Source organism: Pieris napi, chromosome 4, assembly GCF_905475465.1.
Source record: "Pieris napi chromosome 4, ilPieNapi1.2, whole genome shotgun sequence".
Lineage (NCBI taxonomy): Eukaryota > Metazoa > Arthropoda > Insecta > Lepidoptera > Pieridae > Pieris > Pieris napi.
In genome coordinates, this window is record NC_062237.1 from 4,376,643 (window position 1) to 4,402,927 (window position 26,285).

Consider the following 26,285-nt stretch of genomic DNA (forward strand, 5'->3'; position numbering starts at 1 on the left):
TGTGATGACATTATTATGAATAAACATGTATGTATAATATTTGGAATAGAAATGTAATAGTGAACAGAATTAGAATTGAATTAATATTCTAAAAAGCAAAAATATCTTAATTATATCGGAAACACTGTGCACTTACGTGTATTTAATATATACCCATTAAAAATGTGTGACTAAATTGTTCCAATTAAATCACTAAGCAAGAAATAAATATGAGAAGAAATTAAACCTCAAATAGGGTTTTCATTCCATCGATCCGATTTCCTTAAACAAAGGGAAATAGATGAATTTTTCAAAGGCCAAAAAATATAAAACGATAAGAAGATTAGGTGGAACGGAGATGACATTGGAAATTAAGCCTGTTTTCTTTTGTAATTCCTCCCTTCCCCTTTTCACCCTCGGGAGGTGGACGTTAAAAATGTATGTGTGTAAGGGTGGTTCTGCTTCAGTAATTTCAGCGTGCTATGTAAAGTTGAATTTGTCAAGGACGAGAGGAGGTGATTATTTCTGGAGAGTTTGTTTCTGTTTATCTCTGTAACTCACGTGTATGTCATATTTAGAACAGACCTCAAAAATGTTAATCTTAATATATATATTTCTTGTGTGCGTGTGTATGTGACTGAACTCCTCCTAAACGACTGGACCGATTTTGATGAAATTTTTTGTGTGTGTTCAAGGGGATCTGGGAATGGTTTAGATTCACAAATCAGCCCGCCAGATGTTAAGGGTAGTCCACCCCTAATTTTTATTTTTTTATTTATAGATAAAATTTTATTTTTTATTTTTTTTATGTTACAGAATTAAAAAATACATACAACCCCTAATTTTCAACCCTCTACGATCAACCCCTATTTTTTATTATAAATGATATACATGGCAAAACGACGTTTGCCGGATCGGCTAGTTAATATTATAAAACTTTAAAGTCAATACTAATTGATTTCATTTTCACCGAGTAGAAATAACAGAAAGCCCAAGATTTAACATAAGTAGTAAATAATTGCCGATAAAAACATAACCTCTCCATAATAGGAAAGTTAACAGCAATAAGCGAATAAAATGTTCGACACTCGCAATATTGCGCAGCCAAATAATTAAGTATTTAAACGCCAAAATTTCTTCTCAGCCTTCCCTCTCTGGAATACCGAAATATTTCAACGTTTTGAAACCATGAGGTAATTAAAGCGATTCGCGACCAAAAACTCGCGGCTGTCCGCGCGTTTATTTACTACGAAGTTTTTCTACTGTCAAACGACGCGTCGCCAAACCCGTCCTCATTGAATTATAATACCATCGCTCGCTCCATACGATTTACAATCTACCGCGCTCTTTTTAATCGGCAATGTACGAAGTGCATTTAGACAAAGTAGCCCCACAATACAGAGGCACATTTCCAGCGCGCAGAAGACGCAAAAACCGTGCGTCAATCGCGAACATAGTCAATAAATTATACTGGGCTTCGAGCCTCGACACCACTCAATACTGCGTTAAATAAAAACATTAAGCCCTTGTCCAAATAATCTAAGGGAAAAAGTGAAATGTGACCAATTTGGAACGAGGTTGAGGAAGGCTTCAGTAGACAGGGCTATTCTCTTTTATGGTTTAAAAATAAAATGTTAACTGGTAATTTTAGACGATTAAGACTGGTTAAAGTAAACACAGTTTTGTATACAAAAATCTCTCTTCATTATTACTATAAAATCATTTGCTAACATTCAATTACGTAGCTGAGACGCATCATTATTAATCTATCCATAGACAAAAGAATGAACGACTGACTACGGCCGTAAAGAGTAGAAACTTCAATTCAAATTTGGAATTAGTATTCTAAAATGCAATTTCATTGCTGTATTTCAGGGAGGCGGGTGGCACGGTACATATTCATCTTGTTAGGTATGCCCCCGGATGCGCTGGCTTCAGCAAACACAATAAGAGCTTTCCCCACTCCCCCTATGCTTATGGAAAACTTATTAGAGCGCGGCCCGCCGGGGAATCCTTTTTCCTTCGGTAAATATTTGAGGGAGAAATTAAAATTTGACAACGGACGTTCGACCGTATAGAATATCCTCGTACGTGATATTTCGGGCGTGAGATTAATTTTTCATTCAATACATATGACGGCTTTGGGGACAGAAGCATCACCACTTACCATGAATTTATAATGTTCTCTATATATCTTCGATAATCGCCTTGAGTTTCATAGCTAAATGACTCTACTGTGAAGTGGTGTTTTCAAACCCCGTCACCAATGGATTTTTATACGCGCAATTAGTGAACTGAACTTAATACGGTGAGAAGAAAATCTTAATGAAACCAACGGTCGTATCGTAAGAATATGCAAGTGCAAGAAGCATTTGTTAAAAATTACCAGAACCAGACATCGAATTATTGAAATATCTATTTCCTTACAAAAATAATGTGGGTCGTAAAACGTTTTTCCTGCGACGCGGAGTGTAACAAACAATAATTCACACGTAAGATCAATGTAGTGAAAAATGAGAAAGCTACTGAACGTGCGCCGCATTCGACTTACATCCCCTAACAAATGAGCGCTACATAAGCCTATATACTTCGATTTCACTGAAATTAGCTCCCATTTCGGTCGTACAATGAAAAATTGGAATCGTTTCTATCGAATGTGAATATTTTACTTGAGCTTATGCTACAGAATTTAAATATGGGATTTAAGATTCTATTAAACGAGAAAAGGTTTTTCGTATATATTTTTAGACATATTTTGTTTTATATATGATTGGACAATTCACACCAATTGACCTATTCCCATGCTAAGCTGGTGAAGCTTGTGTTATGGGTACTAGGCAACGGATATACATATTATAGAAAGATAGACATATAAATACATTTTTAAACACCCAAGACCTAAGCACAACACCAAATGCTCATCACATCGATGTTTGTCTCAGCCGGGGATCGAACCCGGGACCCATGGATTCGCAGTCAGGGGTACTAACAACTAGACCAATGAGCCGTCCAAAGCCGTCCGTATCAAGAGCTATATAAATTATAATAATAGTTTATGCATACAATGTCAGACACGCGCCCGAGTTTAGAATCTACGATTAGTTTTTTATAGCCATAATATCTGTTTAAGAATGTTCACGTACAAATAGATTTGGACTTGGTTATATAAACCTTATATCTTCATCGGTACTGCCGTTCTAACTTCATATTAAATGATAGTGCAACGAAATGCTATAAAAATATGCTTTATACATATTATATACTAAAACCGCTCCTGCAATAAGTATGAAATCTATTAACTTTCTTAAAAGCTTTGCTTATATAACATTAAGGGGTAATGTCTTGGCAGTAATTAAGGGGGGTAGGAGGCTGCGCGGCTGGGCGTGGCTGACGCATGCGTATTCTGTTTTAATTATTAGGATAAGGCGCCGATGAGCCTTGGTTCATTAGGGCGAACGGACCTGCGATTGTTTGAAGGGGTGTGATTGGTTCACTTGGTAGGTATTCCCGGATGCTGTATGTAATATATAGAGCTGTAGGCATTGTGGTAATTAATAAGCTTATATATGTGTGCGTTGATTTACTTATATTGTGTAAAATACGTTGATATCTCTTAAGATATTTAAGGGATAAAATCAATTTTATACGCTTTAATATGAATTTCTCTATATTATTCACAATATAGGGGTAGAACGATTTAAATAATAAGCACGCGTCCACGTAGCCTTATCACAAAAAAAGTCATTTAATATTAAACATTACTTTAAATGATTTGAGATTGTACAGCCCCAAATCAAATGCAAATCCCTATCGATCGAATCCGTCAAGTTCATGCCTATTTTATTAGCAGACTTATAGTATTGCGACAGATATCACCCCACCTCTATCCCATTCCAAGTTAAAGCCGTCTTATTGTGAGAATCTAAATATACTTTTAATGCAGTTCGTAGAATGGGAAGGATATTGAAGTGTTTTGCTTGAGTGACATCGATATAAGGGAACGAATTTATTTCACTTCTAAAACTGTTATAGAGATGGCAAAATATAATATATGTTTTCCTACGAAATCGCTTTTTAAGTATTTAAATCTTTGTTTGTTTGTTTTCACGTACCTATATTGATAACTAAACTTTATTATTTACTGGTTAAAACCAGTAAATAATAAAGCTGCATTGGTCCACAAATTTCATACACAATTAAGCTCATCTTAAAGCTTATTTTACTAGCTTTCGTCAAATATTTTAAAGTCTTCTTATAGCGGTAATATTATTTATTATAAATAAAATAATTTCAAAAATATATTGAACTTTAGCAACGTAAAAAGCTTTATTGTTTCGAGACAACGTTGAAACGTTTCGTATCGAATTCAATCCACGCCTAAAGCTTTCCAGCCCCGTTGTCATAGCAATAGAAATGTCTTGTGGCATATCTAAATAGTATGATTTAAATAAAAAATCGCACGCGACGAGCTTCCATATAAATCGTATATTCTTAACCGCCTCACGTATTATGAAGGGTGCATATTTTGATTTGTTCCTGCATAGGCAATTTTTCTATTCATTTGTGATGATAATTTCAAAGGGAAATTAATGTTTATTGTAAACGATTTAAACAACAGACTCGCGCGTACTCACAAGAAGCAATTTTAGCACAAATTTTCTTCTTTAAAAAGTATGTATTAGACTTTTTAATACTTAACAAAATGTGTTTTTGTTATTAATAAATGTTTGAAGACATATTCAAAAACCTTACAAAATACAATAGGTACCCAGGGTTTTATTAATGTTTCATTCTATAGATCACATATATTCACACTATTATAAGGGAAAACGATGCGAAATGAGAAAAAATGTCAATGATTGAACGCCATACCTCAGGGAATAAATTTGTTAAAGGGTGGGTTAGGATCGAGCCAAATCAGCAATTTCATTCCGAATATAATATCTTTAGAATAAAATGTTGTTACACGGTAATAGGATGTAATGTTATTATAAGTAGATTTAATAGACCCGTAGCATGTTCTTCAATAAAGCCTTAATTGAATTAAAATAAATACCTAATCTCTTGTATTGGATAACTAAGTAATATGATATTGTAAGTTAGACTATAAATTTGTACGCCATTTTTAATCTTTATAAATTGAATTGAATATAAGATTTATTGAATATCATGTATTGAAATACAGTGTTTTGCTGAAATAATTACGCTTAGAGGGGTGTCCCTTTTATCTCGTTTCTCTTATCGTCGTTTGCTCAATTTATCTTCGAAAATGTCCCTTTTACGACCTTCTCCCTAAAAAGTAGTTATAGTTACAAGAAGGTTTTTATTAGTACACTACGATTAGCTTTGACAAAACAGTACAGACGCAAAACCCAATATGCGAAAAGGATAAATATTTTCCTAATTGCAATTGGTATAACAAGTTACTTTGCTCATTATCATAACGTAAAAATAAACTAAATAACGTTTAAAATAGCTCTATAACAATTTTATAAGTAGAACTCGGTCCCCACAATGAAATTAATTTCATGTTTCCATTGAATTATTTATGGGTTCGAATAAGCAATAAACGTATACCGATAACATGTACTTGCTTACGATCGTTAAGACCATGGATTTATCAAAAAAAGAAACAAAATGTCCCCGAGTTAACCCTGTCCGTCGTAAAAGATCGGAGCGGTATAGATCGACAACAAAAATTCTTTATTTATATGCTAATGTAATTTATATGACTCTTAATGTTTCGTTGTTGGTAACGCACGATTTCGATCCATTCTTTCAGAGTTAAATGTTTTTCGAAATGGGACTGTCTGTTGTTGAAATTAAGGCCGTGTTTGGTTAGCGAGTGTCGTATGTCGGTACGATTATGAATGCGCGGTAGGAGGCATCCCATCCCAGCTTCCTTGAAGGCGGTGGGTGGAAGCTTCGGGGGAATCAATAAAAATACGCGAGAAAAGCGTTGATTATACAACGGGAATTCGGAGGAAATGGCTCTTTCAATAATTCAGAGTTACTTATACATCGATGGCGAATAAACTGTTGTGGAATCTCAACTGATACTTAACATCTCGCTAGTTGTGTAGTCTTGGAGCTTCTTGTGAAGGAAAAAAGCGTGCAATTATAACTTACTTACTTCTGTTTATGGAAAAAGCTAGTTTGTGTGAGACTGATGCCTGCTAAAGGTAAGAGTACCTGTGTTACAGGTCATCAGGCCTCCACCACTTCGGATCGACAGAAGATCTTAGACAATACAATACAATATATAGAGGAAATGGTGGTACAATACAATATATTGTAGCACCATTTCCACCATAACTGTCAACATACAATGCCATTTTCGTTATGATAAAACGAATTTATATGATATTTAGATATGTTTAACTGTTACTGTTTTTTTATATATTGCAAGTTCTGGAGAAGTTGTTTATTTGATGCGATAATCTGAGGAGCTGATAATTCTAATTTAAAATATTTGTAAAAGTTCGGGGTAAAGCTTTTTATCTAACTTGAAGACATTTTAATAGTTGTTGCGTTATTCGGCTAACATCTAAATGGTTGTATATATATTGGAAATTAAATTCATGTACACAAACTTGACTACACAATCAATAACTTAATAAAAAAGCAAACATTGACTCCATTAATATGTACATTTTGTATAGGTTTGCATTAAAAGCGCCCAGCCTGTCTTAGGATCTTGGATTTTTATGCAAATCCCACACAATACGAAGATTGAATGTCCATCACTTTTCTCTTTTCGTTTGAATGAGTAATGTATGCTGCATTTAAACTGTATATTTATTAGATTTTGTTACATTTCATTATAAGACGCAACTTTAAATATTATCTAAATAAAAAAATGTGTTCTGTTGTTTATACAATGTCTTGATTTTAGAACAATGATACGTGTTATATAATGCCCAGTAAATAATGATTATTAAATCTGTATTAAAATTTAAGGTTCAAAAGGAATTGTTACATAAAAAACGTTACGTTGCTCTGTAGAAATAAATAATAGTGTAACAGAGTTGTTTCAATTCATTTGACAATTGACAACAATTGTCATTTGACATTTTAGATGACATATTTATATGTGAGGTGATTTAATTCGATAAAGGAAATATATTGATTTAATCTTAACATTTAAGAGGCACGTGATACCTTTATAAAATTTCATCTTTATAACCCTAATATTAGTCTTGAATTTTATTATCAAATTAGTTTTAAAGTAATGTTATTGCTATTTGCCCAATATCTGTCGATTTTTATTTATTTTTACGATTTCGATCTGAAAGCAAGATCGCATAAAATGACCGTACGTGACAATACCCGATTCATATTTTTGATTAAGGTTTGTAATACACTTAGCGGGTTGTAACCGTCTTTTTTTTGGGTTGAAGAATTAGCCAGATGGTAGGAAATTCCTACCTTCTCACTAAACCAAATTAGTCTCATATTTTTTTTGCGGCACGTATTATTGTTTCAAAACCGAACCAATTTTTTAACGTAATGAATGAACATACGGCTTAGTGTGTACAAAAAACTACACCTACCAGCTCCTGTCAAGTATAGTAATAAGGATGGTGGATTGGTTTAATCGTTAAAGTGCAGATATATTTGTCATTTAAAACAACCCCTTAATTCATGACGTCAGATTACTGCGTTCATTAATAGATTGATAGACAAGTAATCAATTAATTATAATGGGTAAAATCTAGGGTATACGGCGTGTTGGTAAAAGGAAGAAATCATGGCGTCGCACCGTTAGGGAGTGGACGGGTATTGCAACTGCGGAAGAGCTGCATCTGGCACAGGACAAGACACGCTTCAAGAGACTGACGGCCAACCTCCAGAAATGGAGAGGCACTTAAAGAAGAAGAAGTAATCTTTCCTTTAATTCATATTCAGTGATTGAAACGTGCCATAATTTCTTTTCTAAAACATGTCAGTTTCCTCACGATGTTTTCCTTCACCGTACCAGCAAGTATTGCGCGAGAGACACAGCCTTGAGCCTTCCAACGACCCCGGGGTTGAAGATCGCATGATTAACATAGTAGTATTAGTATAGGAAATATATATATATATTATATATAGGTAAATGATAGACCCTTCAGTGGCTAAATCGTCTCCTTATTAAGGGCCTTAAATATTTGCAACAGGACAAATTTAAGCAGCTATAAATTTTTGTAATTTAATAATAACAGTTGGTGTTGTACCGGGCAGGATGTTATAACGTCTTTTGTTCGTTTGTTCGTCCCTCGCATACCAATGACCTAGTGATTACTAAACACGCTGTATTTTTTACAATCCGTGTGAATATTAATGTGTGGAAGTTTTTAAGCTTTTCGCAGTGCGAGAAAGTTTTGAGAAACCATTGTACGAGTATATGTGTCTGGAAGAAACTGCTTTTAGCAGTAAGACCGCCCATTTACATTTATTTGATTTGTTTGTGTTATTATGATGTAAATAAAGTGTTATTATTATTATTACATAGCGTAGGTATTTCTCCTTATTCAAACTAATTAAAATTGTAATTTATTGAGTGAAAATATATTTTTCAACTTTTTTATTAACCCATGATTAACATATAAAATATAAATTACTTATTCCAGCAATATATGTTTAGATAATCTCCTTTCGACTTTCATAACACTTGACAACTATTCGACACGGCAGAGTGATCTAACTGAAAGTGGACGGTACGTTTCCGTCAGCAATTCAAAGTATGTTAGCGACATTAACATGTTGGCGTCAGGGCGTCATTATAAATGTAGGAACTTAAATCAACCCATCATTAGATATTAGCATAACAGCACAGCAAAAACCTGGCAAAATGTCAGAAAATATGCGGCGTAAGTCACTGTATCGAATGATAACGACAGCCGAGGGAAAGTCACACAGTTGCTGATTTATTGTCGCATTTGATAACTTATTTGATCACTTTATGATAGTAGGAAAGCCTATAGAACGTCATGCAAATCAGTTGGATTAAGGATGTAACGGCGGCGTGACAAACAGTCCGACCTTCCATCATAACGGCATAGAAATTATCCGCCACGGTAATGACAAGAAAATGACCAATGGAATCACAATTCGACATTTATAGACGTCACACCTTTCATTGTACTTCGTAACCATTTAGTATCTCACGTGTGTCATTAATGATTAAAAATAGCAATTTCAAAGTTCCGCGTCACGTTTATAATAAGAATAAGTTTATTTAAATAAATCCTAATTAGCATTCTAGAGGGTACTCGAATCTTTCCATTGTTTTCGCTAAATGACATCAAAGTGGTCGCGGCGAAATGTATTTAGCATGTAAAATGAAATTGTTTTCTAAGAAATATGTAATGTAAGCTTAACAGGTGCAGTTTGAAGTAATCAGTGCTGGGATCCAATACGGATTTACCTTTTAAATGTGTCGTATAAGGCACGTGAAATGTGTTGTAATTATTTCGCTGGGATCCAAGATGCTATAGCAATGTGTTCGTTCTCCTCGTGACCACAATAGCTGTAAATTATTTCAAAGGTCAGGATGTAAAATAAATAAGCTTCGTTGAAATATCGCTATGATCCCGTTGCAATAAATCTTAAAGCTTTTGATAATTGTTACCGGGAACACTTAAGTTCGATCTTGTGTGTGTACTCTAAATTGCTGTGTTTTAATTTGCGTGCCTATTATTGTATTTATTTTTATTTTAGTTGTGTTACTCAATATTTTTATAAATAAACTAGCCGTTTCGCGCCCGCTTTGCTGGACGAATTAAAATAAATTTTATGTTTCATTATTTTATTTTTTTCATATTTTTATTATTCTTCTTTTTAACTTCCCGCTAAGAAAATTGAAATATTTCGAAAATCGAGTTTTTAACAGATGTTGACGTTTTGCGGTTCTAGGAAGCCTCTTTTGTTTTTATGAGCGGGAAAATTTTTCATAAAAGTAAAACAGAAATAATAAAATGAAGGAACGTTCGAATTAAAAAAATAAATAGCCATAAACCATCTAGGAAAAATTTCGCATCGAATGGTGGTTTAAGCGTGAAAGAGCCTCAAACGAACACCATTTTCTTTTTATATATATAAAGAAATTATCTGTGAAACAATTTCAGGACCCTTCCATAATTATATCTTGTAAATATATTTTTTGAAGTGAACTTCTTTAGGCGCATGAGGGTAACATTTTGACGGATGAAACGCAATAATAATAATATTAGCGTCACAAAGATGTGCAGCGTTTTTGTCGAAGAAAATGGAGATAGCGATTGAGAGAGAGTGCGAAAGGGCGAAATACACGCTATTGGTTGATGTATTCGATTAGTTTGTTACATATTAGAACTTTAGATGGCAATTCTGTCGCATAATGTCTTATGCAGTAAACGCAGTTTTTTATTTATTTATTATTAGCACGTATACAGTGTGTAAATAGTGTGAATATAGATATACAAATACATGGAGTGATCTTATACTGGTACATGATCATCTATTGGGGGCTTTACCTTAGTTATAATTAATTTACAAAGAAGTTTCACTTCTGACATGTGAACTTTGTACGCACGCACTTTATTTAGTACTGTATTTGTATTTGTGAAGTGTCTGTCATGTTTTCTTATTTATAAATTAAGCACGACTGCCTATTCTAATTAAAATACACTTATATACCTTATACTATGAGCATCAGCGCATGTACATGAAACAAAGATAAAACACAAATTTAAAAAATGGTATTTATATTGTTTTATTTATATATAAACAGACACTATATCTAATTTTAGAAGGATTCCAATTTGTGGAAGAACATTTCTCACTTACAACACGCATTTTAATACAAACTATGACGCAGTGAAAACCGCAAGGTCTTATGCATAGCTTGCTAGCCACTTGACTTTACAAAAACTGGTAAAAAGTATGAAAAACTGAAAAAACTCAGGGCTATATTAAAATTAACGGGACACGTCGACGTGCAGTCACGTTTCGTTATTGCAATCAAGGTTGCGTCTGAACGTGCCAATAATAATTATGAAAAAATTATCATTTAAGGTTCGAGTTAATTGTCAATTAGATTTCTATCTCGGGTCAGAAGAGAAATCTTATCACGACATTGCCCTCGGAGCAGAGACGCGTGTAATTGCGATAAAGATACAGCAATTAAACGTTTGTTTGACGCAACGGTTATTAACTGACAGACGTACGCGCAGCCATAATTAGAGGCCGCCATTACTGTCCCACAAAGTACTCCGCAATTTGTATCTTAGAAATGCTCTCAAGGGAATTTCGCGCTTTTTTAAAGGGATTATGGTTGAAAGTTGAGTGCAGAAGTTTCCAAGTACAATAAAGTATTGCCAATATTTGATCTAAAATATGTGATACACAAACCATTAGTAAGCTTTGGCATTTGCGGATAAATTAATGGATTAGAGAATGTTTTTAATTGAGTGTACTTATAGGTTTACATACATATACATGAATTTAACAGAGGTTTTATCATGTTTTGATTTAATCTATTAATTGATGTCATAAAAGGGCAGATTTTAGTCGGTTTGATTTCAGAATTAAGAGTGGCATAAACTTCAAACACAGTTTCATATATATAATTTAATAATATGTTTTGTTTCTTTACAGCGACAAAGCTTTTCCAAGTTTTAAAATTACATAACATTTAATAAAATAAGTTAATAGTATTATTATTTATTAGTACTATCCGCGGAAAAGGCTATATTCTATACGGAGTTGGATCTGATTGCGTACTTCACACACACCTGGGGTGAGAATTTCACCTCGAATTTAAAAGCAGTAATTAAGTAAATTAGATAAACAAAGAAGGTGGAATCACGCGAGGATGACTTGCAGTAGACCGTGGTCATACTATAGTATCCGTTTTGGAAAGTGAAACTCGATAAACGTGCAATTAATCGCAATCGCAGAGGTACGGTATAGAGAGAAGAAAAGCTTAACTTGTTTGTTGTTCTATCCTAGCCAAACTATTTGTTTCTCCTGATTCGTTTTCCACGATGTTCTGTCACATACATTTTTTTTATCAAGAGGTTCGCAGCAGTATAAAATACTTTATTTTAAATCTATATTACTAAGATAGAGCGAGATATTGAAATTGAAAAATGGTTGAGAAATTTCCAACAATTTTTATTATTTAGTTATTATCGCAAAATGGTTAGTTGTAAAACAATCGGAACAATTTGGATGTTACTCTTTTTTCTCCACATATATGTGACTATCTCTCAAAGCTTCACTTTTTAGTTTAACATAGCCGTTCTGTTGGCGGAGTCGTGTAATAACAGACGAGAGTGCCCTTTGTTATATTGCATCGACAAATGTTTACTTATTGTCTACCTAACCGTAAATTAGAAGGTTTCACGTCTACAATTATATCCGACAAATTGTTTTCCTTGAATTAAACTTCTTTTGTAATGACACTTCATGTTGAGGTTATAATCAGAGAGCAAGAAAATACTGGAATAACAAAAAGTACACATTTTTTAAGATACTCGAGTATTTCTCACTTGCTATTTTATTATTAACGTTCCAAATTCCCACTGATTTTTAACATAGTTATACGTATCAAAAAGCGCGTGTCGCATCCGTAATTTATAAATAATTTTTGGCGCGCATTTTTTATTTGTCAAATGTCAATACTAAATTTTAGCACAGACCACGAGACTAATATTGAAAAAAACACGCGCCAACTTAAGTATTATTTTTAATTATCTTACTGGCCATTAACACTTTGAAATAAAAACAGACTAACAACTCTAGTTGTGTTTGAAATATTGGCAAAAGAAATCAGTCTGAGAAATCTTTGAGACAATCCTGTTTAATTACTTTCCACGGGGTGACCTTCTCAAGCATAGGGGACATTGATTTGATACACTTATTGAGCGTCCCTTTGCAAAAGATTTAAATAAAACTGGTTCTTAGACAAAAGGCCCTTATAATCAGCTGGGTGCTTTGTCGAGTGCCCTTAGCCCCAAATTGCAATATGTTTTTGTAAGTTAAATGTAACTATTCTTTGTGTTCATTTACATGTGATGTTCACTCATTGATATTTTAGATTTGAATTCATATGCTAGTGTTTTTGAAATATTAATTTGAGCTTTTCTATTGAATGTTAAATGATTATTGCAGTGGAAATACGTACATTAATGTTTGGTAGGATGGATTAACACGCCGAATACACAACATATTTTTTTTTTTTTTTAAAAAATATCTGTAACTTAGCAGTTTAATTAACCCAGGACAACTAAGTGTTAATTATTTCTCTGTTTCTATCACAATGTTGGTGAACATGTTGTGACGAATAGATTCGAGTGAGTAAGTACTTAAATTAAAAATGTTCAATAGAACTCATTTAGTTTAGGTATTTAAATTTTGTTTTAACATTTAATAGCATATTTGATGCGTTATAGTTATAACCCTTTAGTCGTGAGCCTAATGGTAACGTGATTTTTGAAATTGGAATTTTAAATTACACTTCAAAAGAGTTCTCATCATTTCAAACCGACCATAGATTAAAATTGACACAGATCTATTGAAACAATAGAGGAGTGAATCTCAGTGGTATTATCTGTGGTTATAGAGAATAGACGTGGACTTCCTTATTGCATTAAGTGTGATCGTTTTGAAACCGCTCAATCAGATAATAATCTAGTCCCGGCTCAATCCTGACTATTTAGCGCTTCGCAATGGGCTCAATTAGACGACGGATATGCGGGCCCCTTCCTAGCTATAGGCAGTTAAAATGGTGCTATTATTTTGTAGTTTCATGGGACATTCAACACTAAGCTTCAGCTAAGGATTTCAACACTAAATAAATAAATTCAAATGTGTAATAATTTCAATCATGTGGTGTTATTTCTTAAAATGCAATAGCTTAATTGTTTAAAAATACAGTTTTAGAAAAAAAAATTGAAAGCTTAAAAGAATTTAATCCCGTCGATGAAATAAATTATACAAACTAAATTAATCACAAGAATTGTATTTATGGTCGATTGTAAAACATATGTAGCATTTTAGGCCCACACACGTTCATACATTGATTCCCGCTCTTATTAGTGAGCGGGCGATTTGAACAGGGACATTAAACTAACCGTTGTAACCATGTCGTGATTTAGTTTTTGACACAATTTGTTCTTAATTTGAATTATACTCTGTACAAATTTATATTAAAATTTTCTCATAATAACTGTACTAGTACATAAAACCATTAATATCAAAAAAAAGTTATTTCTGCCATAATATTTTTGAAGTGAAACTTCTTTATCGGGGTTGGAAAAAAATTTAGTGTAACATTTTTCGGTTACGCGTCACATTTGACCGTTACGCGCGTCTTTTTCTCATCCCTACCACGGTTGATTCGAAGAGATTCTAAACCATTAATAACAAAAAATTATAATAACTATAACAATGATACTAAAAATTATATAACAATTTATGAAATTCTGTAATAATCTTAGTGGTAATAAGGTAAAATGAAATAATTGTATTATTTCTATTCAAGTCTGTGATATTAAAAGCCTTTTGTTAAACTTTATCTAATTTAACTTTATTTAACCAATTTCTGTAAAGTTAGTTGCATATAGATAATTTTTCGAAAAATAAGGCACATTTTTTTTTATTCAGAGCTAGTTATGTTTTCATACTCAAAATAGCCGATATCACAGACTATATAAAATATTGCTTATTGTGTTACCTTCACAGAATATAAAATCATGACTAAATTTGAAAATGGAATACGTAAAAATATTAAAAATTATACGTATGGGGATTATGACCAAGTCAAAATAACTGTCGATAATGTATAATCGGACACAAGGGAAACGGAAAATTTCCACTATGAATTAATCAATAATAAGAAGGTGATATGATGATAGCTAAATATGTATAATGCATTAGTATTGATATTCATTTATTAGCTATGATTTGGTACTGCATTTTATAAGCAAATATTATCGTAAAGCTTTTTATAAAAACTAAATCTATTAACTAGATTCGTCTCTTTCTATCAAGTTATGTTTACTCTGTGATGAAAAGAGATAGATCTTAATTACACAAGATAAACTATTTTTGTTACCTTAGTCTTAGTTTTTTATTCTTAACTATTATTTAATGGTTATGTTTATACCGTATGTTTATACGAATGTCCTGGGTTTGGTGTAGGTTGTAAAGAAAATAGTTTTAGATTCTATGAATGATATTCTTCTTGGGCTAGTTTTGTTCTATACTAATTATACTGCAGAAGTGTCATGTATGTATCTCCTCAGAAACTGGGTCGAATTGAATTAATTGTTTCGATAATTTATGTACTGAATTGAGGTGGGCGAATGATCTTTGACGAAGCCAACATCGTCCAATTAAAATGCAACAGGCTCAAGTGGTTGAGACATGGCGGACGACAGAACCCCAAGGTACTGCTAGGCTAGGCTTACTGAACTCACAAACTTGGTGGCAAGAGAAAACCCGGTAGATCAAGGCTGGATTGGTGGGATGAGGTTGTGAACGTGGAAACAATAGGTGTTCGGAGTTGGTTGCAAGAAGCACGGAGAGGCTTAGAGCCACAAGGGGCTATATAGCCATTGATGATGAATTCCACCGTTTTTGCCGCGCACTACCACTATGTGGAACCAGCTGCCCACTGAAGCAATTCGACTTTGAGTCTTTCAAGAAAAGATAGTGCCATTTCTTAAAAGGCCGGCAACGCACTTGCGAGCCCTCTGGCAATGTGAGTGAGCTAGTGAAACGATAATTGTCGTTACGTAAGAAGCGCGATCATAAATAACATCTCACAGTAAAATCTTAAGGTAATTTGTGACGATTTTGTCGCTCATTTAATATCCAAGGAATATAAAGTACAGACCGAATCGTTTACATTGCAGCTGCAAATCAAAAGAATCTGAATATCAATCTATGAATTTTTATTATAAAAAAATGGAATCCACTTCCATATGAGTGACTTGATAACGTACTTGAATTGAAATTAAGACGTGATTGCAAATACAGAATAAAAATACGAGCAATGATTACACAGGTGAAAATATTTTTCACAATTTGACATTTGACAGTGACATTGCCCACTGACAGTTGTCATTTTTAAATTCGAAATAAAAATGAAATTACATCATCATCATTTAACTAAAAATAAAATCTTTGTTTTTATGAATACTCGTATAGATATAAAGTGTTCGTTTCTCACTCAAATGTTTTAAAAAAATGTATAGGACAGGAGGCAAACGAGATGTTTGTTTAAAAGAACCTTGAATAAATTAAAGATACAACCAGCACCCATGGACACCTGAAAGGCCGGGGCTAGCGGAATGTTGCCGACTTTTCAGGAAATGGTAAGCTCTCTTCTTGAAGGCCCTTCGTCGTATACGTTCGGGAATATGTCTACTGGTAGCTAGCTACAAAGATATGCGCGGCAGAAAGTACCTCAAAAAGCGCTGTCTTGTGAAACGCCAGGTGTAGAGGTGGATGGAATTCTGGATAAATAAAGTTAAATTTATAGTTTCTGACCCAAATCTCATAATAATACTAAATAACTAAAATTTACTTATATATATTTATATCTTCTGTTAGAACATTTACAAATCTTAGTTCCTATACATTTGGCATATGTAATTGGAGGATTTGAATAAAAACGTCCTCACATGACCGTGATAGTATGACAAATTATTTCAGTTTGCCTTGTTTCTGTTGAAGTTTGTACAGTTAATTTATACACATAATCAGCGGGTTTTCAAGATGAAAATGGACTGGGGTTTTCAATTCTTTATGTAAATTTAAAATTGCTATCGAGGTCTTAGCGACGGGTGCAAAAATGTTTATTTCATAATTTATTAAGATTTAAACTCCTGTCATTTGGCCCTGGATATACATTATTAAGTTATATAACCGTTTAAAAACCGTGTGGTATTTTGGTTAAAGGTATTGATATAATGTCGTTATAAAAGTTAACAAGGGAAATTTAAGTTGTTTGTGTAACTAGCCGCTAAGAAAACTTACTCAAATAAATAAATTAAGATTTATAAGATTTTTTTGTTGACAATTGACGTCAATATTTGGCAATTGACAGTTTAAAAAAAAAATGATTTTTACAATTTTCATGATTCGTTAGACATTTTTATTAAAGAATTTAAAATCTTTTTTTGTGTGTTTGTCATTGTCAGAACAAAACTTTGCAATTTTTTTCGTATTTATTTTGCAAAACGAACATATTTTTATGTAATGTTATGATGATTTAATTGATAAGAGTTAATTTAATCAAAAACGCTATAGTCCGCAGAGCATAGATTTAGAATAAAATATGAAAATTACAAAACCGTTAAACTACTAAACGTAAAAATCTTTTTTTCTATAAATTGCACTAAATTCCATTTCACGCAATTACAATTCAATTCATTCTGTGACATTTATAGAAATAGTTATTATAATTGACTTTGTAGTTGTGAGCACAGACTATATTGTTACGCCATTATGAATCTTTCAATAATTCCTTTTTTTTTATTTACCTGCGTCACATTAATTATTGACTTGAAATCTCTCACTTTTAATTTAATCAAATTTAAATTATAACGAAACACATCTAACAATTGTCATATTTTTATTTTACTTTTACGTTTATATTATAACAAGTATATAGTTTAGTAATACTAGTATAGATCCGTGATTAAAATGATTTTCTCGTGCTTAAAGACGAAATAAAAATACAGATAAAAGAAAAAAGAAAGATTACCTTTAAAATATTATTGATACCAAATGGGTTTAGAAAAACGTTTATATAAATTAGAATTAGATTATAAATTAACTTACGTCCCATAAAAATGTTAACTCATGGCACTAAAAAGTTGCAAAATGAATCGTAAGATTTGTGGCATTCGCAGTCGGAACAATGAGTAGTTATGGTGTTAATGTCAGTGTGTGAAGGGATAACGCGAAATGTAATTAAGTTGCAACCTCAATAGGCAGTCAAAGTGAAGATTGCTTCATTGCTTTTTTGATGATATTAGTACTGAAATAAAAACCTCCTTACTTAAAAAATACTGGCTGGATTTTTAAAAAGATAAATTCTTAAAAAAAGCATCTATGTACAATAACAACTTCTTTCATATTGGCCTTGTAATATTTAGAGAAATCATAAGTTTATTTATGTAGTACTTTAACGAGATAACTAATGAATTACTTGGAGATTAAATCCACTCTGTATATACTTATTACCTATATTTCATATAAACGAATTAAATTCTAGAAATAGATTATTGTTGTGGTCTGTGGTGAGGTGTCTTCATAATTTACAAGAAGAAACCAATTATAAACGATATATTTTTTAATTAGTACGTATTTATGTGAATTATTATTATAAGTCTGACTATAGGAATAAAGATTTGCATATATAGACGAATTATTGCTAAACATAGTAATGATTTTGAAAAATTACTCAATACTATTTATTAGAATTTTGCTAGATACTAAACTGAACGAAGTTTTGAAGCTACCATTGATTTAAAACGATCGTTTATGGCGATAATAAAGTGGGCGTGTTTAGTGCTAACTACGTCCCTAAGCTTATATCTTTAATTTGTTTAATGATTTACGACGGTATAAAATTAATAAATTTAGGTACCTACAGAGATGGGAATTCTAACATAAGTACAAGATTTATAGTGAAATAGGTATGTAGAGGGGTTTTGCAAATATATATATAGATATATCATATATAGATATGATAAATATAATAAATAAATCACCTTTTAATTGAATCTCTGATTAGTAATTACAAGAGCGCGATTGATCTTTGTAACTACTGTGTTGCTTGTATTATTACTTAGATTATTAAATAGCATACGTTATTTTATATGAACACTATTTTAAAATTGTAAAGGCCGGCAACGCACTCGCGAGCCCTCTGGCATTGAGAGTGTCCATCCATTGTAATATCAGGTGCTGCCCGTTTGCCTCCTGTTCTATAAAAAAATGTTATAAAACAATAATATGCATAAGAGACCTTCTAAGGAAATAGCGAAAATATTTTTATTTTATTTATTTATTTGATTTATAATAGTCAGTTCCAATACATACGCTTATCCACGCGTTGAGGACACAGCTTTTCGATGGGAAATACATTTATAGAATATTAATTGTTCATAGATCTTGTTCACAAAACACTTTATTAGTCACGGTTATGTTTTTTAGGCAAAACTTTAATTCCGCTTTGTGAACTTTGAATAAAAAAAGTAAAAATAGCTAAAAGAGCGGTTTATTAAACGTAAAACTCTAGATTTAGTACATAGGTAATTTTTTGTTAAGTCTTCGTCTGAAATTGTATTTTCTGGAACACTAATGATTCTTACATCAAAAACTAGTAATGTAAATTTTTGACTGCTTTATACGCGGCTTATTAAATACTTAATACGAAAGTTTTTCTGTAAATTAATGTCTATTTGTTGAATGCTGTAACAATAGGAATTATCACATTCCCTTCGTAAGATCTAATAGGAAGGTACCAATTTACCAACATCGTAGGTTATACTTAGCGGTATAATTACCTCGGTACTAATCTCAGCTTTGTTTCTCGGCAAAATGATTAAAATAACAATCACGATTTTAATACCGAGTAATGAGGCTTGGTTGTGATGGGGTGTTGAAACATACTTGTTATCTTAACGGCTTAAGGTTTTAATAATTTCTTTTTTTTAAATTTTAGCTTACATTATTAAGAAATAGATATTTATAGAAAAACTTTCGTTTGACGAAATAAAACTATGTATTAATAGACAGTTAGTTCGTTTTAACTAATATTTTGACTTTTTTTGTACTAAGTATACATAGACATCTTTGTTATTATCTATGTATTGTTAGATCTATGACCAATTATTATTCTATACCCAAATGTATAATACCATCGAAAAGCTGAGTCTTCCGTTCTTACCGATGAATAATTTTATTTTATTTAAAGAACAGGGGGCCAACGGGCAGGAGGCTCATCTGATGTTAAGAGATACCGCCGCCCATGGACACTCTGAGTGCCAGAGGGCTCGCAAGTGCGTTGCCGGCCTTTTTCAATTAAATTAAATCATTTTTGCAATTAAATAATAATACAAATACAGTTACACAGATCAATAAAAGCGATATTTTATTGACTTATCAAAGTTCCATATTAAAGTTGATTTAACCGGACGGTGGAGGACACGGTCGAATTTCTAAGGCAAAAAGAACGAATTATAAAAATCCTATACTTGACGCTGGCTAATGCACAAATCGTGCCAGAGCCATAATTAAAAAAAAAAAAAAAAAAAAGTTGATTTATTTTATATTATCATTAGGAAATATACTTTAAAATAAATCCAAGTGATACGTCACGTACGAATATACCTACGGTGTTCAGTTCATTCGTTCGTAACATTCTCGGACGTGTAGCCGTAGCAAACGCAGCTGTTCGCACCACAAATCAATTTCACAAATTGAAACTCGACCACTGATAATGCCTACTTTTTGTCTTCGCTGACCCCAACAAGGTGACTGAACTTGATGTCAATGCACGATAATTTATAAGGAGAATATACATTTTGTAATAATTGGACATTTTTCGTAGTCTTCGATCGAAAATATATCTATTTTCGGTTATTAATAATTATTAAATTTCACGTTACAGGCATCTTCTGGATTGGCCCACGAATTAGCCACATCTCACTAAAAATCAGGTGGGATTGTGGCCAAACATCCAAACTCAAACTCAAAATATCTTTAATCATGTAGGTAAACAAGTACACTTATGAATTGTCAAGTTAAATTAATTGTAAATATACATGTACCTACTAACAGTTCGCAAGTCAAGGGCGTAGAGCGGGTAAGAAGAACTGGCAAGAAACTTTACGCCACTCTTTTTAATCGCCAAGTATTGTCATACAAATTACAAAGCATCCGTTCAGTTCTGTATTAAAAAAATCTAAAGCGGATAATGTATCCTCCTGAAGCAATTAATAGAAAAATACTTTACATAACTTTTCATATTAGTAGAGATTTTACACCAATAATGTTGAAAAACAAAGCATCTATCGCCTCACATTAATACTATTGAAATTGACACTAAAACAAAGATGGGCACAGAGTCATCGTCCGCAAAGCATCCGTATCTAATTACGTTGTGTCATTAAAATGACGGGACGGCACGTCCGTCTAGGAAATGGAATCGAATCATTAGTAGTTTGATTACAAAAAAGGCTTAATAGAAATATAATAACGGCCAGAGAAATTGTAAAAAGATTGTGGAGCAATTCAATAATTGGCGGTTATTCGTCGATACGGTTTGGAGCGGGTAATGGCTTGGGAGTCCTCGACGTGACTCCAGGCCTCCCCTCCGTCCCTCTTTACGTTTATTAAATATAACGTCAAAGTTTCTATAAATACGTGAAATGTACAGTTGGTAGGTCGTATTTGTATAATTAGTTTTTATTTGTTTTAAAAATTGCCGATATAATAGTGTGTTTTCTTACTAGTCTAATGAAAGAAGATAATTGAATTATTTGAAAACTTTCGGATGGCAACACAAAATGTCATTGAATTTCTTAGGTTAGTATGATTTATTGTCTTGATACTTCATACTCTTTTTTTATTTAAATTATAATTTTTTCCGAATATTTAACAGGTATAATATGCCTAAACTTTGTTTTATTTGATAGAATATTTCGTTTCTTTCGCAGGATTTGATTATTCCTATAAATTTGTGTTTTATAATAAATATAGTTTTAGTTTTCCATGCAATGCTAGTCATTTTAAGTATCAATAGTAAAAGACTAAATACGTATAGTATTTAATTTCATAGAAATACAGTTACTATCAATGTAAAAAATAATAAAATAAATTCAAGTAAATTAATCCACAAAATATATCAAACTTTTAGGGATACCATACTAAAAAAAAATGAATTTGCCGCGCTTTTCCGTTATCTTCTTTCATTAGCCAGACTCTAGTTGCAGAATAAGGATTGACGATTTTTGACGACGAAATTAACAATGTAGATCTATAACTATAGAAATATTTAGATAAATCAATTTATTCGTTATTTGATATCCTATATATTTATGAATCGAAAATTCGTTTTCTTGATAGTTCCTTGGACTATTGATTTTATATTGTTCTTTAGACATCATATCATATCATAAGTGATTATCTACCTACTGAATTATCTATGCAAAAGTCTGAGGATGACCTGCGTCAGTTTCAGAATTTTCTTACATAACTTGCAGGATTGACGATAATATGAAATTAATAACAAACGATAGAAATATTTATATAAAAACAAATATTCGTTGTTATTTAATAACCTATATATTAATTAACCGAAAATTGGTTTTCTTGTTAGGTGCTGATTTTGTTCTTTAGACAAAGTGATCATACATATCTACCTTTACCTACTGAATTTTCAATGTATGAGGCTGGTCTGCGACAGCTTCAATAGAATATTTCGTTAGACATTATATCACCTACATTACCCTTAAATATATCTCCAATACAAAATAGAGCACGGTATCGTTTAATTTTATAAAAAAATCTATTGTAATATAACAAAAAGAGTTGTTTTCTGGCAAGCACGTCGTGCTGCCGTGTTTAACAATGAAATAAATAATTAGTTGGTTCGGTAACGGGAGGATTTTTTCCAAATTTAGCCTTATTCTATTGTGTATCGGCAATTTAATATTTTTTGTAATGAGATCTCGAATATTGAGTGGGTGGCTTAAGTTTTTATTTAAAATCACGGAATAATTCAATGCTACGTATATCGCTTACTGCAGGTATAAAATTACCTATTTTTTAGCTCTCATTTTTTTATAGGACAAATTGTTAGAATTACCATAAAACGCACATGGACAACAACGCAAGACCTACACGCTTTATTTTTGACAAGTCCTCGCATAGGACAACTAATTACTTTTATTTAAGTTTAAAACTGTAGCCAAACGTTTTTAAGGAATGTTTGTACAGAAAATAGGTATATAGCCATTTTATACTGAGTTGACGTCATTACCTGATCATAAGATGTCGTTCTTTGTAAATTACTTACCTATAGATTTTGTAGATAACAAAACGATAAGGTTTAAATTCAAGGTTACACTAACACCGGTACTTACTTAACAAAAGAAAATTTACAAAAGTTTCTGACAAATGCCAAAAATCGAATTATTATTAACCAAGGTCTTAGTTATGTTAAATACTATACCTAATTGTTTTAAATGCCGATTTGTTTTTGGGATTTCTTTTAGATTATTTTTTACTATCATTTAACTTGGCGAGTTTTTGTGCAGCGGGAGAAAGTTATCGCATGGACATTAATTAGGAAAACCATACGGCTTCTACGCATTGACACTAATTTGCAGTGATGCCATTCTCCCTGAATTTGGGTTTTCTTGACAATTCCTTGTAACCCCCTTGTTTAAATAAAATATTTTGGGGGTTCTTAGGAGGTACATAGTACAAGAATTTTATTTTTTCGTAAAAACCCACGATTCTATACAATTTATAATTAGAACCCAACCAACAAACTAAACCAAATATAAACTTCAAGCGTGGCAAAACGGAAATATCAAAAGATCGAAATTAAAGTTTTGTTTTTATTTTATTTGTTTTTATTTTACATTACTTAAATGTAATTTACTCGTATTGAAATTACCTCTTAAACCGAGTGTACAACAAAAACTTTAAGGATTTAAATCAATATTTAGGGGCATTTAAAGTTGGTCCCAGGGGGAAATTATGTAGAAGTTGGCATCACAGCTTATTTGCCTTACTGCGCACTACCATTGCCTAACTTATACACAACACGTGGACTTTAGTAAGAGCGTGTTATTTTTAATAAACTTTTGCTGAAGTTAAATCCCCACAGCTATTTGTGAGTAGAAAGTATAATGAGGCAGACAAATATATGCTACAGTTTTATTGTTGATCTTTATGGAATCGTATCATATTTCGGCCATATAATGCGCAGAGGCAAAAGATACAAACTAGATGGACCGATCAAGTGCAAGACTCATTGTCCTCAAAACTGTAGGTACTGTCATAAGATAGGCACTGGACAGAAACTGATGAAATAGATAGTCCACTCTAGATGATTCTGACCACGAAGCTCAGACATGAGCTGCCAATTTAAGAGAGAGAGAGAGAGAGAGTTTTTAAGGAAAGGTTGAATGCCTCCTCTGCCTACGCAAAACAAATATTGATTTGATTCGTTGGGAATCGAACCTCTATAAAGGATATACTGACTATACCCAAGATTACTTAAGAGATATGGTCTTAGTTTCAACATATAGGAACTTTTTTCTCGTATAGTTTTATTTGCATGCTTTTTAGTGATGCCATGTTGCCGGACTTTCGAGGTCATATTTTGGTGTTAAGTGACTTTCGCCGAAAATACTTATCAAAAAATTGTTAAGTAATGCTTTGCAAATATCATTGATAATTCTGATTATGTAGATTTTTAAATTTTATTGCTAAAAATGGATTTGCTACTTTAAGTTAAAGGTTAATTAAGTTTCCTTTAAGTCTATATAGGATAACATATATGTATGATCAGTATTAAGCAGAGGCGTACCGTCACGATCGTTGCAATTAACATAAAATACCTTTTTGAATATTAATTAAAGCCAGCAATCTGTATTGTTAAGTGAGAAAACAAACAGTGCACACTGACAGCGCCACCCACGAAGCGAGACATATAATTTAAAACATCTTTTGTCTTACTCACACTTACTCTGAACCTCGTTATATGAAAATCAACAAAGACCTCCTTTGTTTTATACTCAGGTATTCTTAAGTTACTTTTCAAATAACCTACAATAGTCACCTGTGTCCTCAAACTTAGCAGGAGATTAAAAAAACAAAAACAAGGAGAAATTCCTTGTAAGCAAAAATTAAAAAAAAAACACAAAGAACTAAGGATAAAGGAACCAAGGAAACAAAAAAAACATAATTCAATAATATAAATATTGCATTTATTTCAACGAATTCGGCAAATAAAATAACTGTAATAATAATACTATGTACCTAGTTTACAATCGGAAATGCCGTTTAGAGAATTTCATTATCACTGGCTGGCACTGGATTCATAATTTGAATAACAAGTAAATGCAGATTGCATAAAATTAGTTTAAAATTAAATTATACAAATAAAAATAAAAATATTGGAAGTCGTGCTCGAGGCAAATCTGTCGTCATGACGTCTACAAACCAAATAGACAACAAAAGGTAAAAAAATAAATACAAACATAACATAATGCAAAAAAATAACAAAGCGATATGCAATAATAAAACCTGCTAAGTATTTATAAGATTATTCGTTACATTTATAAGCGATATTTGCATTCGAATACTTGACACGCGGTTAAGACGTAAGGCAAGTTTTCACATAATAAATAAATACGAAATAAAATGGAAGCACCCGCAGCGCGTGCTAAGAATGCACGAGTTTTTGACATCTTTATGTAGAGAACGCATTAGAAACAATATTTGCATATCGCCTAACCCCCCAAATCTTATGTAAATGCGGTAGGAACACCCGGCGGCCCCACACGAAAGTCATTATAATGTAAAGTACAAACTTATGTTATGTTTGTATGTATTTCGTGCCCTTTACGAACATATGCAAACTAATTACATACAGTTATATCACAAGTCCTTAAGCTGCCTCTAAACGAACAATATATTTAATATCTATCTCTATATCTAATACTACATTGTAGTAGATGTCACGAGCGATCACCATTTACATCTGTGTATCGGCTAGTAGTATACTTTTACACGATTCAATTATTTACAGTGGACTACAATAATAATTTACAACACTCGATTCTTACAAGGCACCTTATTAAATATTAATAGATTTCAGGCTTCGCTATGACTTTATATAATAACTAAAACGTTTTAAATTCTCTAAAATATATAATTTGGTTTTCATTACACACCTACAACAATCGTTTGCTAATACCTAATAGGAGTTTTAAATATGAACAACTAGGAAGAATAATATTATGCAACAGATTACTAGACTACGCGGGCTTTATGTGGCGATCATATTCAACGAGTCTAAATAAATATGAAGAAATGCGAACAATTGGCTTCGGAATAGAATTACCGAGAAAGTCTTTTGATTGGCGTAATTTAAATAATTGATTATTCATGTGGAGCGAATGCATGTGCGCCAGATCGGTCCCATTAGATATACGACGTCCTTCACGCGTCCTAACTCCTACCATTGTTGTGTTCGTTTGCATTTGAATAGCGGTGGTCTGTGAGCCGCCCATCGGCCGCGG

The 26,285-nt window shown here is 32.4% G+C and overlaps 1 protein-coding gene across 2 annotated transcripts in view; it reads right to left on the reverse strand.

Annotated features, from left to right (window-relative positions):
- The window catches only part of LOC125048593 (zinc finger homeobox protein 3), a 114,171-nt gene that overhangs the window by 43,156 nt on the left and 44,730 nt on the right, over positions 1-26,285 (reverse strand). The window contains exon 5 of one of the 2 annotated variants that reach the window (XM_047647340.1): positions 10,639-10,644. The exons of the other annotated variant lie outside the window; for it this stretch is intronic. Within the exon in view, the coding sequence (XP_047503296.1) occupies positions 10,640-10,644 (5 nt within the window). The 3' untranslated portion in view covers position 10,639. The remainder of the gene's footprint in view (positions 1-10,638; positions 10,645-26,285) is intronic. 2 annotated transcript variants of the gene reach the window in all.